Below are 14247 nucleotides of genomic sequence, written 5' to 3'. Positions count from 1 at the left end.
TGAAATCTCATTTAGAATATAATAAAATATATATTTTTTTCTCGTGTCCTAATGAATGTTTTACTAAATAATCCAAATTTCTATATGTGTTTGCTGGTCGACAAATTTATTTCTAGTGCTAATATATTAATTGTTTCTTCTTAGATATACACTTCTATTAGCAAGTTATTATAAAATGTATTATTTGGTTACAAGACCTTATATCAATTTATATTATTTATAAGTTTATTCATAGTTGATTTTTTATGTATTTGTTTTATTTATTTATTAAATTATTTTTAATCAAGAGATTTATATGTAAGGATGTGTGTTTTTTTTCCTCCTTTTAAATTAATTTATTTTTCACAAATTTGTTTTAGAAATATCAAGATTTACAAAATGGTACACAATAATAAAAATAAAATAAAATTAGAGTTAGGCTCTTGTTGTAGAGGCCTTGGGGCCAGTCCATGCTTTCACACCAATGAGAATGAGCGGAGTAAATTTTACCCATTTTCAACACCTCGAGTCTTAGTTTGAAGAAACCATGAGAGTGAAGATTGACAAAGGGGCAGAAGTGAGCGCATTCATCAGTCATACTCATTCATCCCTGATAACGAATGACAAACATCCATCGTCTGGATTGGCCACTTCTTCGCCATGTTTGTCCTACCCTCGCTCGCTCGTTTTCGCTCGGTCTCGCAGTCTAGGTGGTTTTTCGCTGTGCAGGAGATCGATCCACACCCTTCGCCATTGCCATGGCGTCACTCCCGCCTGCCCTCAAGAAGGACGACGATATAGACGACGATTGTGAGTTTTCTCTTGCCTGGAAAATGAGCTAGATCCGACCGAAAACGAGCAAGATCTGGCAGGGAAGGGGGGGGGGGGGGGGGGGGGGAGGGATTAGTGAGAGGCTGATGTTTGGTTTCTTGTGTGAAATTGTTTGCAGCCGAATACTCGCCGTTCTATGGCATCGAGAAGAGTGCCGTGCTGCAGGAAGCTCGCTGCTTCAATGATCGAGAGCTGGATGCGCGCCGGTGTGCGCAGGTAAGGGTGTCTTGGTTTTTTTCTTTTGCTTGCCCTTGTTTCTTCCGGGCGTCTGTGGAGGGAGCTCATCGAATGCGAGTTTGATCAAGGTTGGCGCAAAGGTGCAGAGCTCATCTGATTGTGTGTTGATATGGCGATGCGATGTCACACGCTAATGAGTTTGTGTTTGCACATGCGCTGTTGAAATCCCGATCAGGTTATTACGAAGCTGCTCTACCTCATCAACCAGGGTGAAACCTTCACCAAGGTTCGAACAAAACGATGCTATCAATTTTAGGTTGCCAGTCTTCTTGTGGTTGCATCTAATCAAACACAGTGACACGCTAGTGTAAATACGAGATAGTGTAGCTCAGTTAGGGTTGCATGTTTGAGTAATTTCCATATGGCAATGAATGTTTGCTTGTAGGGTTCAAGTCTAGAACATTACAGTGATGCCATTTGCGACAAGATTTAGTATATCTCTAGGATGTCATTATTGACGGAGGAGTTATTGTAAGCAGAATGAGGCGACAGATGTGTTCTTTGCAACTACCAAACTATTCCAGTCGAAGGACATTGGCTTACGACGAATGGTCTACCTCATGATCAAAGAGATATCTCCGTCAAGTGATGAGGTTGGCTTGACTTTTCCCCCTCTCCTATTCAAAGACTTACAAATGTTATGCAACCTGTCCGGAGAATTTTGCGAATGTTTTCTAATCAAACACACGTTCCGAAAATAGCGGATTTTCCTTTGAAGTTTGGGACTCTCTGTTTATTCCTTTTTGTGATTTCTTAATGTATACTTTAGTAAGATCTTGTTTGCGTTATACTCAATGCATAGCGTTCATTATGGAACGCTGAATAAATTAGACAGAAAATAAACCAAACTTTAGGTGTTATCTTCTTAGTTGTTACATTTTGATGTCAACAAATTATTATTAAGCATCTGTAGAAGTTTGATTATAAGCCCGTATTAGCTTAGATTGTGTGCAATGACACACAGCACAAGTTGAAAAAAATTCATTGACTGTAGTCTTCAGGTTTGAATTTCCAACAATGACTTGCACTTGCACTTTGATGTTGCAGCACAGTAGTTTGAACTTTTATTTTTGAATAATTCTGCAATATTATTGATCCTGGTGCAATACTTCCGGTCTCTTAAGGTTTTATATGGTAGAGGAGTACAGTGAAATCGTTTTAGTTGTGGTTAGGTACGGCATTGACTTATACAAGTCTGTGGCAGGTAATCATTGTAACAAGTTCTTTAATGAAGGACATGAACAGCAAGACAGACCTCTATCGCGCGAATGCCATAAGGGTGCTGTGCAGAATCACGGACGGTGGGCTGTTGGGCCAAATTGAGCGGTATCTGAAGCAAGCTGTCGTGGACAAGAATCCTGTTGTTTCCAGCGCGGCACTTGTCAGCGGTATCCATCTTCTACAGGTACTATTCTGAAGAGGGATTATTATTACTTTCAAGAACTTTCAAGATCCTTAGGCCTGTATTGCAAGATTATATTTGTATTCTGATATTTTTGTTCCCTGTAGAGCTTGCTTGGGCATTGTGTCTCAAGCAACAGCTTCCTTGTAAACCTCTCTTCTATGTGTGTTCGCACTGAAATTAAATGGTTCTACTTCATATTTTTGCAGGTCAGTGAAACGTGTACTTTTTACTTGGTTCGAGTAATGTGGGTGATAATCTTGCTATAATTTTTATTCGTTCATTTGGATGTGCAATTCTGTAGAGCAATCCTGAAATTGTGAAGCGCTGGAGCAACGAAGTCCAAGAGGCTGTCCAGTCTAAGGCACCACTGGTTCAGTTCCATGGTTTGGCATTGCTTCATCAGGTCAGGGCTCCTTCAAGCACTCCATTCTTTGTCCTCTAGCTGGACCATTCTTTAAGGATCGGTCTTGTAAACGACATCTGTGTACCATCGGTGATAAGTTCGTCAGGAATGGTTCTGAAATGTTAAGTTTGACACTGCACGGGGTGTGAGAGCTCACGTACAGCACCCCGTTATTTGTTCATTTTCACAGTAGTCTGTTCAGTTCTAGGTGGCCTCCTTCATGGGTCTCCTTCTATACGATAATAATATTGCGAAGCGCTGCACTTGTAGAAGAGCCACTCACATTGTGATGCGCTCATGATGCTTTGTTTTATTTGCAGATCCGTCAAAATGATCGGTTGGCTCTGAGCAAGTTGGTAAGTGGCCTTAGTAGGGGTACCGTACGGTCGCCCTTGGCTCAATGCCTGCTTATCCGCTACACATGCCAGGTAAACTGATCTTATTTACATGAGGTGCTTTGGGAGAATGATTCTCTTGAATTAACTGGATTAAATGGAGTTGCCGAGTCACACCCACCTCTGAAATGCAACCTTCATTTAATTACTCCTAGTGCACATCTTCAAGTCGTCTTTGGGCAGTACACAAGCAAAGTACTGTTTTTCTGACTATAATGATCTAATTGTGTACAATACCAGGTAATATCAGAATTAGGTCCAAATTCACAGACTGGAGACAGGCCATTCTTTGATTTCCTAGAGAGCTGTCTGAGGCACAAGGCGGATATGGTCATCTTTGAGGCTGCTCGTGCAATCACCGAAATGAGTGGGGTTACGTCCAGAGAGCTCACCCCTGCTATTACTGTATTGCAATTGTTCTTGAGCTCATCCAAGCCAGTTCTGCGTTTTGCGGCTGTGCGAACACTCAACAAGGTGAGGCAAAGTTTCTTCTTTTATTTTTTGTTTTTTATTTGTTTTGTGTCGTTTTCAATAGAGTGTATTCGTGCTGCCTAAGGTCATTTGTGAGATCGCCCCTCACTTGTTGGCTCTAGAGATTCAAGTGTTCTATGCTTGTCATTTTGAAGTTTTACACTATTCTTTGTGGGTTCTTTTGACTCTATTACGGGCGAGGAGCATTGAAGTCACTGTTCTCCACATCTCATATCTGTCAGAACTATTTATTCCATTTCTTCCACTAAGCTTGAGGTTTCCTGGGGTTGTCTTTCCAGGTTGCACAGACCCAGCCATTGGCAGTTGCCAACTGCAACATTGACATGGAAAGTCTCATATCTGACCAAAACCGCAGCATTGCTACTCTTGCCATTACTACCCTTTTGAAGACTGGCAATGAGTCAGGCGTTGACCGTCTCATGAAGCAGATAACGAACTTCATGTCGGACATTGCGGATGAGTACAAGATTGTGGTGGTGGAAGCCATCCGCTCCTTGTGCCTCAAGTTTCCTCAGAAATACCGTTCATTGTAAGTGTCAAATCATAGAACCGTTCCAGTGTACATCGTTTCTTAGCAAATTTCCTGGTGGATGCTTTTGTCGTATTTTTTGCCTCGAGATGTTTGTTTTGGTTAGTAATAATAATTTAAGTGTCTCTGAGAAATTTTCTAAGAATTGATGTATGCTTATTTACAGTTGCTCTTTTCTTATTAATTCTCAAGCACTCATCGCTTAGTGTCTAGTATCATTGAGATCTGTTGCTATTCTGAACTTTTTCGAATGACATAATCTACTTTGAGGCACTTCTAATCCTATCGACATGTATGAGACAGGTGTGATATGTATTATTGATTCTTGTGCGGTATGTGCCTGATGACGCTGTTGCTGTTTTTGCAGAATGAATTTCCTGAGCAACATTTTAAGGGAGGAAGGAGGTTTCGAATACAAGAAAGCAATCGTTGACTCTATCCTTATCCTCATTCGTGAGATTCCTGATGCCAAGGAAAGCGGGCTGTCTCACCTTTGCGAATTTATTGAAGATTGCGAATTTACCTACCTGTCCACCCAGGTTAGTAACGACTGCATATTGTGTTATGCCGTTGTTCAATCCGATAAGACATCTTGTATAACGAGAGTCATGAGAGCACTTTGTTTTTTCTTTTTAAATTGGATGAAGTGCCCTGGAATATTTCTCAACCATTAGTGTGAGCATTTCATTTTGTTCTGTGCAGATCCTGCATCTTCTAGGAAACGAGGGGCCCAAAACTTCAGACCCGAGCAAATATATCCGCTATGTTTACAACCGTGTGATTTTGGAGAATGCAACAGTGCGTGCCAGTGCTGTCAGTGCTTTAGCCAAATTTGGAGCCGTAGTTGAGGGTTTGAGGCCACGGATTCTTATACTGCTTCGAAGGTGTTTGTACGATAATGATGATGAGGTACTTAATTAACCTTGTGGAATTTTTGTCGAGTGCATGGGTGTTGGTATCTGGAGAATGAGAATGGTCTCTCTGCCTTCAAGGGTTTCTATGTTTTATTATCTGCTTGGTGGTCAGTGAGACTTTGATGCATTTTCTTAATGGTATTCAAATTTCTTGTTCGTAGAATGGTTTTAAGGTTATGAAGTTAATGAAATTAAGGATCGAACTATCCCATGGTTTACCCATTGCAAGTCCATCATAAATATAGATGATGATTAGTGTGCTCAGGAATACGATGGCTATTCTCGCAGGTGCGTGATAGAGCCACTCTCTATTTAAGTCTTCTCTCAGATGAACCAGACGCTGCTCAAGATGACGCTAAAGCTTTCTTGTTTCAAGATTTGGACGTGCCCTTGGAGAATTTGGAAAAGAGTTTAGAGCTTTATGTAAGTTCTACTACTATTCATTAGCGTCGAAGTTCAACGTGGATCTTTTTGCGCACTACTCGTTTATTTGATCATAATTCAATGTTCTCGCAGACACTCCGCAGTATGTTTTTAAAAACTTTGCATTGTAACGATGTATAACCACAACTAAAATCATCGGTGCTGTGAATTTCTTCTGCATTATAAAGAACTTTTTACACCCTGTCTGCTAATTTTGCAATTGGTTTTGCAGGAACCAAGTGAAAGGCCATTTGACTTGGCAGCAGTTCCTAAAGACACAAAGCCTCGTCATCAAACGGAGAAGAAGGCTCCTACAAGTAAAGAAAAGAAGGCTGCTAAGGATGCAAGTAAGAAGTCAGCCGAAGGTGGGGCATCAAATACGTTTGAGGCTTACGAGAAACTACTCAATTCAATCCCTATGTTTGCAGGTTTTGGAAAACTCTTTAAGGTAATACTCGAGCTCATGTTTTCGCTGTCTACTATGATTAGGCGGTTTCATTTATGTTGCTAACTTATATGTTCACAGTCTACAGAAATTTTATTTATGTTTGCAGAGACAACACGTGGATTCTTGTACATGTCGATTTCTTATTATGTCGTTTATGGATCTAAACTGATCCTAATTTTTGTATTGTACGTAGTCATCTGCTCCTGTGGCGCTAACAGAAGAAGAAACAGAGTATGCTGTGAATGTTGTCAAGCATGTGTATCCTGGTCACGTTGTCTTACAGTTCAACTGCACCAACACGATTGCAGAGCATCTTCTTGAGAATGTAAGCTACTGTTCGGCTATTTTCCTTGCCTTTGGAGTTAAATTTCATATCTTTGGTGTTAGATGTTCCCAGTTGAAGATCTAAGTAGGAATATCAACCTCGTCTCCTGAATGTTTTGTGATACTCCTAATCTGTCATCCGGACGCTCCTTGCTGTCTTGAGGATTCCAGCTAGATGCAATGATGCTATTATGTTTATTTAACAAGGACCTTTCGGCTAGTCAATTATGTTTTTTCGTTGCCATTCATTGTCTTTTGTTGTCTATTTCAGCCCTAAGAGTACCACACACACATTATACATTTCAAGGACGTATGTAGTACTGGACTTGAAATGTGAAGGCCCTCTAGTAGTTGCCGTGTAGAAATATGAATCTTGTGAAATGAGGCTTGTACTAAATTTGACATAAATTATATTCTTCTTGACATGCAGGTGAATGTGGCCATGGATCTCATCGAGGGAGAAGATTTTAATCAGGTGGCAACGAATCCTCTGGCATCAATGCCCTGTGGAGTAACTGGCCAGGCTTTTGTCGCTTTTGAGAAACCAGAGGGAGCTTGTTCGCTGGGAAAATTCTCCAGTACACTGAGGTTCTATGTCAAAGAGGTGTGCACTTTTCACATTTGAAGTTGTTTTATCTTTAATTGCTTAGTTTATGGTTGTTGATTTCCTTTCAGAACCAGGTCTTGCTTGAATCTACAACATAGTCTTATGTTTCGATTTTCTGTAAATATCTCAGGTGGATCCCAGCACAGGTGATGCTGACGAAGATGGATACGAAGATGAATATCAACTTGAAGATTTGGAGGTGGGCTTATTTTTGGATAGCTGGTGTCGGATTTTTCGTCATTTACGTGCATGGAACTTGATTTCTTGATTATAGATTTGAGTGGAAGAATCGCACGGTGATGATTACTTTCAACTTTCCGAATTTTATTGAAGTGATTTTTCTGACAATTATAACTGGCCAATTGATTCTAGTACAATAGCTTACATTGTTCATTCCATTTTCATGTACAAGATTACTGCAGCAGATTACATTCTGAAGGCAGGAGTGTCCAACTTCAGAAATGCCTGGGAGTCTTTGGACTCAGAGTCGGAACGTGTTGATGAGTACAGTCTTGGAACGAGGGAGAGTCTGCAAGATGCTGTACAAGCCGTAACAACAATTCTGGGGATGCAAGTTTGTGAGGTAAAATTTTCAACCAACCTTCAAACTGGTGGAGGTCCTTTTGCTCATTTTATGGACAGGGATGTTGTCATAGTTGCACTTACACTGGAAATGTAATTGGTTGCAGGCAACAGATGTTGTTCCAAGCAATGCAAGGTCCCACACTTGCTTGTTGGCTGGCAGATTTTTGGGTGACACACAAGTCTTGGTCCGCCTATCAGTTGGCATCGACTCTCAAAAGCAAGTTGCGATGAAACTTGCAGTCCGGTCTGAAGATCCATCAGTCAGTGACATCATTCACGAGATAATCAATTCTTAACAAGATCATGTCCTTCCTGGTGACATCATTTGAAGCCTACGACCAATGAAAGGGACCCTAAGCCCTTTCATCCCGCTGCACCACCCCTGTCCACAGACAGTATATATAGCAGCTTACCATGTATTGATGATTCTTCTAAATGAAGATCAAATCATCGCGTAGAGATCGTCACATAGAAGAGCTAGTTTGAGAAGAGCTAGTTTGAGAAGAGCAACTTGGTTTCTTTCAGTACAATCCTTTGTACCAAGGTCTTAACACCTCTCATGAGCTCTACATTAGCGCCGAGCATTTTTGCAACAGAGCTTCATTCTGATGAGGACGATGCCTTTGTACTATTTCTTCTTAATAGTAATTTCATTCGTTAAGTTTGTCCTGACTGGTCACAATTCATGACATGGTATTCCTGCATTTTCGGCTGCTTATGGCCTTATATCTAAACGCCCCATCTCTGTTTATCGGAAGAAGTGGGATCAATCGCCGAAACTTCATACAAATTTTGATATCATAAGTCTACTTTAAATTTCTCCTTGTGGCGATCGTGGACAGTATCAGGTAATGACTGCTGTCCAACATACCTATCTGGAAATAAGAATCCATGTTCTCACCTGAATAGTTTGCAAGTTGGTCAAGTTTGCAGAGTGTTTGATATTTGTGAGAGTTAAGAGGCAACATATACTACTATCTAATGAATTCCAAGGTGGAGCGGAGTCCGCACAATTGAATAAGCAAGCAGGGAGCGGACTTTCTCGGATTTATTCCCCGCAGGCTTTGATGGTACCTCTTTGTCTCCTACCAACAGTGTTCGCTTTAAGCGTTGCCGCTGCTTTTGTTTATAGGATTTCTCATAGCTGAGGTGCTAAGTTGGCTTGAATGTTTGGACCATAATTAGAAAAAATTATGTGCACGTCCGCCCAGCAATTAGTTCCAAATTGGCTGCTTTTTCCATCTTGTCCTTTTTATTTGGTATCCATTAATTGCAATTTATCTGCCTGCATACTTACAATGCTGTCATCAGTGGTGATTCTACGAAGTCTAATTTAGCAGGAAAACATCTTACAAAGGTGAAATGAATAAAAGCGTGTTAATCCACCTTGGCTCAGAGGACATTGTCGAGTTTTTATTTTATTTTATTTTACTCATGCTTTAATGCTTAATTTCAACATGCATCAAATTGCATCGTGGTTTTAAAATGAGATCAATACATTTTTTTTAATATAATTTCTCAGATATGAGGCTCAAATATTACCTCATATCCACAAGCACCATTGTTAAAGGAACCCACTTGTCATTCATGTGTGTAGAAATACCACAAAGTACATGGAAAATCCACAAGGGTTCTCTTCATAAATATACCTTTTTGTTGTTGATGGGCATTCAATAATTCATATCAATGTCAACTCTTTGTCAAAATCATGGTATTTCTAAGTATGCAATCATTAATAAAAAGCTACTATTGCCACACCAAAGTGTATTGTTAGGCTCATTGGTCACATCTCACAACAAAGTTCTTTAAAAATCTATTGCACTATTCAACTTATTGACCCTTTTTGCACCTGCAATGTAGCCTTTTCTTTAGTGACCCCTTTCTTATTTATTTGTGATGTTAAGCGCATTATTTTCATCTCTATTTAGGATTAAATAGAACACATCTACATGTTGTTTTAGTTTAGAAAATAGGGGGAAAAAATCAAATATTGTCAAATATAGTCAAATATAGACAAATATTGTGCTAAAATTTTCAACCTTCTACACCACTTAGCAAACTATATCTTGTATTTTAAACTAAAACTAAGATTTGAAAATTACATGGATTATTCATATGTTTGCCATAAAAATTTATTATTTATTTATTTCTCAAAATAATAGACTTCAATAATATATTCATATATTACGAATATTTTTTAAATTTAATTTTTTGAATAATGTTTCTGTTATTCTATGGCTTTAAAACCTGAGTACTATAGTTCAAAACGCATTCTTGTATTTTTAATAAATCAAAACTTTTCATATCCAAAAATCTAATAAGACAAATAAATAATTAATTAAATTTCAAAAATATTTTTACTCTTAACTTTAAATATATATAATTAATACTTTATATAATCACTGTTTTGAATTATTCCTAACTTTATATAAAAAACTTAAAACATTATGTACATAACTAAATTTCTGTTTTTGATATCTGTTATTTAATGGTCTTTATTCTTTTAAAATTATCTTACATAAAGATAATTACTAATTTTTTCATAACACCATAATAGGATGGATTGAAGATGAAATTTTTAACCCTCAAATGTTAGCTTTGACAATATTGTAATTTTATTTTATTTTAATCTTGACACATAGTTGCTACATCAATCTAAATACCAGGTTTTACATTTTATTTTAATGTATTTATTTATTTAGAAAATAAATAACACGAGACAAGAAGGAAGGAAGTATATATACATGTATTATTATTAATATTATTATTTCTCACTTACATAACCTAAATTTCATCAAGTATTTTAAAAGGCACATTATACATATACAAACATACATACATAAAAGTAGAGTTGAGTTTCAACTCTTTTTGAAGAAAAACCAAATAGAAAATGTATGGAAAGGAATGTGAAACAAAATGTCCAACTGATACAATATTAAAACTAGAGAGTTCCATTATTGTTTTAAATGTATGCTAGAAAGATTGCTTGATCTTTTGATTATATTTCGGAAATTTTGTATTAAAATTTCTGAAAGCAAAACCAAAGGAATTACATTTAAATTAATTCTAATCAAAATTAGTTTTGCTAAAACTCTTATGCAAAATGGTATAAAATCGCAATAGAGAAAAAAATAAAAGATGGGATGTACTATAACACAGTTTTCAACATTAAACTACAAAATATGCTTTGTGTTTTACTCAGAAGTGTGTTTCATGTTAATTTAAAATAAAAGAAACATAATAAATAAGTGAATATATAGAGTGCATCTATGATGTTAAATATTCAATATTATCCTCACAAACTCAAATTATACATACTATATATATAGAGAGAAAAAAATTGTTTGTTTGTTTATTTATTTATTTATTTATTTATTTATTTATTTCTAACTACATTCAATGAATATGGCCTCATGACAAATAGCTTGACCCAAGTCTCATTGGCTACTCCACCCTCAATGATCCCAAGACCATGCTCTTTTATGTGTGTGTGTGTGTGTTGTTTAAGTGTTCTTTAGGCTTAAGAGAGGTTCCAAATTATTCAATTCCAATTCTTTTCATGGTCAAAATTCACCTCATGAAAATTAATTCATTTCGGTAGCTAATCCACATGGCCACAAGCAGTGAATAACATCTGAAACATTTGCATTTTCAGAAAGTCAAAACATCTAAATATAGAAAAAATGATGAACGAAATAATTGTCCAAGTGCAGTTGGCCATTTTTCTTCTTTAGATATCTTTATGTTCATTATTTATTATCCTTTTCTCTCTTTTTGGAATTTAATAGGTGTTTTTTTTTTATTGGCATTTATATACTTTTGTTATCTTCTTGTTGAAATAGTAGACAAATGGAATCCACCTTTAGGTCAGCTTCATTTTCTTTCTTTTTTCAATTGTTTTTTTATTTTTTTATTAATTCCATTTAAATACTTTTGTAACTCCTTATATAATTTGTTCCTTTTGAGATCAATACTCTTCAGTCTGGTCAACAAATTAAATACAGACCCATCCTGACAGGTATTATTATTATTATTATTATTCTAATTATTATTATTGTTGTTGTTGTTGTTGTAGTAGTACTTGTTTGTTATTTTTTCAACCTGCAGTGGGTGTTGGGTCTCAACCTTCAGTGTCTGCATCTGTTTTAGACTCTATTCTAGAACATCCCATTCTAAAACCAAAGGGGCAGCATGCTGGTGCCCTAATTTCATCCATTATTTCAGTGGATGTGTACGCAAAGGATGAATGAAATTTCGGCAAATGTGTGTTGTGTAGCAGGAACCCCAACTAACTTTAAATGTCATGGTGCTCCATTTGTTTCTTTACTTCTTCATTTATTTATTAATATATTAATATATTCATACATGCTTACATCAGTTTTGAGAGAGAAAAAAAAGAAGTAAAGAGGCTAAAGAGAGGTTGGGGCCTTTGCTTTGGATGGGTGTATATGGATGGATGAAGTATCAAAAGGAACTGTCTCAGTTAGTGCAAAGCAAATAAAAACCCATTCATCACCAAACCAGTCCACGTCTCATTTATCTATCTTCCACCCTTCACTTCAAAATTTATATCCCATTTTTTTAAAAAATGTATTTATTTATTTATTTATTCATGTATTATAATAGAAAGAATAGAAACCCAGGAGGAGCAATGGCTCCATCGTTTTCACACCATAACTCCCAGTTTGATTGCAACATTCCACCAGAAGTCAAATATTACTAGAAGAAGCTCCATATGGCACCATTTAATAAACACACAAATATGTATGCTTGCATATTTATTAGCTTGTGTTCAGTTCTCTTGAATGAAATTCAAGATGATGAACTAGTGCTTGATTAAGTGCATTTCTCTCTTCAAACTTATCTTCAAAAAAGTTGATCTCTGTCTCTGATTTTTAAGTATATATATATATATATATATATATATATATGATATTTAGTTATTTATTTTTATAATGCAATGAGTATGAGGCTTTTGTATGGTGTGAGAGGGGGGGGGGCAGGTGGGTGAAGAAAAATTATGGTAACTGTGACTCTACCCAATGGTCTATTATTATTATTTTTGTTATTATTCCACTTTTCAAGGTCCCCAAGACTTATTAAAAAAACAAACCAACTCCCCAACTGCCACACAAAAAAAAAGAGCCCCCCTTTGCCTTTCCCATCATTCATTCATTGAGCTCCACCAAAGGGTTGGTACATGCACTAACACAATAACCCAAAAAGAAATATCAAAAGAAACAGACAATGAAAATTTTAAAATATTATAAAAACAGACAAAAATAAATAAATAAACAAACAATACACACATGATGAAACCAATACCCCCTGTTGCATGTGGTTGAATGAACAGTAAATGAATAGATGGCAAAAGAGAGAATGAACAATGAAGAAGTGAGTCCTTTTTGCTGTCATGGCTGAGGTGGGGGCAGTTTGAAAGCATAGAAGGGGACATGTTATGAATGAATGATTTTGTATGATCAATTTTAACAATTTATGTACAATTTGAGCAACCACCCAAAGCCCCCAAAAAGCCCCACTTCTATCAACCAAACACACACTCATTCACTCACCCTCCCACCTCTGCACGTTCCTATGAAGCTTCCTCAAAGTCAACTCTAAAACCCTAAGTCAACCCTCATTCAATTTCAATGTGAGAAAAAGACTATTGCTTGTTACTTTCGAAGTGCCTCCCTTTTTTTCTCACTTTCTGTTGCACAAATTCAGCAGGATTTGAAAAATGATGGAGACTAGTATTATTTATTTATTTATTTATTTATTTATTTATTTATACTAATTCTTTCCAAGGCCCCCAAAACATCTGTTTTTCTCCTTTCATTGTATTTACTTTTTTGTTTTTTGGGATAGTTTTGAGTGCAATTAATTTGCGGTCTGCTTCAAGGGACTGCTTGTTTTGTTTGTACAAAAAGATGAGTTTTTTTTTGTTTTCATGTGAAAGCGTTTGACATTCACTGCAAAAGAGAATACGAATTGAAGGGAGAAAGGGGACCACTTCAGCCGTTCTATGCTCAAAGAGAGCCTTTGAAGATTAAAGTCCAAGTAATGGGGAAACTTTCCCAAAGCTCATCTTGAGTTTTTAAGGGATTTGTGGGACTGTGTTGTTACACTCTATATCATTGCCAAAGGGCAAGAAAAACTAACACCAAAAGCTGGTGAAAACATTTAATTCTCATTTTCATCCATTAGCCCTTTCCCCTATTTCAAGAGCCACCTTGTGTCAGATGCCCACATATCCAAATAAATCACATGTGGGGGTGGCTTGACCCCAATCACCCATTATTCTATTCACACCTACTTGAAAACATGACTTTGGGGCTACTTTCAATTAGTTTGCCATTCTCCTTGAAGCTTACTCATTCAAAAGCCTCAAACACCAACCACTACTAAACACAACAAATTAGGGTTTCTTTTTTTTATTATTATTGAGTAACCTCACTTTCTTAATCATCAATTAGCGCAGTTTGTGCAACATGGGAAGCAATCGGGGATTGGGTCCCGAAGTTGGGAACAATACAAAACAAAAAAGCACAACAAAAGGCTGAGGGTTGGTGAGTAGAGAGAGTGGGGCAATAAGAAACCCTATCTCCATGAGGTTTTTCTCACGGCTTGACAGCACATCACATGGCTAACCCTAATTTGTTGTCCTTATTGAAG

At 37.0% G+C, this 14247-nt stretch overlaps 1 protein-coding gene across 1 annotated transcript; it reads left to right on the top strand.

Moving 5' to 3' along the window:
- The first annotated feature begins 678 nt into the window (after positions 1-678).
- Positions 679-8233, top strand: LOC112293717 (coatomer subunit gamma-2). The gene is made up of 18 exons (XM_024543474.3): positions 679-789; positions 929-1026; positions 1223-1273; positions 1527-1640; positions 2252-2452; positions 2754-2855; positions 3176-3283; positions 3491-3724; positions 4021-4271; positions 4639-4810; positions 4974-5180; positions 5474-5608; positions 5841-6056; positions 6250-6381; positions 6811-6984; positions 7118-7186; positions 7400-7570; positions 7677-8233. Exons 1-18 carry the CDS (start codon positions 738-740, stop codon positions 7866-7868), a joined length of 2679 nt encoding a protein of 892 aa, XP_024399242.2. The 5' UTR covers positions 679-737; the 3' UTR covers positions 7869-8233.
- The last annotated feature ends 6014 nt before the right edge of the window (positions 8234-14247 follow it).

This window comes from Physcomitrium patens, chromosome 16, assembly GCF_059467195.1.
Source record: "Physcomitrium patens ecotype Gransden chromosome 16, ASM5946719v1, whole genome shotgun sequence".
NCBI classification, from domain to species: Eukaryota; Viridiplantae; Streptophyta; class Bryopsida; order Funariales; family Funariaceae; genus Physcomitrium; species Physcomitrium patens.
This window is presented reverse-complemented; position numbering and strand designations above follow the sequence as displayed.

What these genes read in the sequence shown, in the direction of transcription:
- LOC112293717 (XM_024543474.3), top strand. Translation starts at nt 738, where the DNA reads ATGGCGTCACTCCCGCCTGCCCTCAAGAAGGACGACGATATAGACGAC. An exon ending in ATGCGCGCCGGTGTGCGCAG is followed by an intron (nt 1,027 to 1,222) that starts GTAAGGGTGTCT and finishes AATCCCGATCAG; the next exon opens with GTTATTACGAAGCTGCTCTA. An exon ending in CTGTGCGAACACTCAACAAG is followed by an intron (nt 3,725 to 4,020) that starts GTGAGGCAAAGT and finishes TTGTCTTTCCAG; the next exon opens with GTTGCACAGACCCAGCCATT.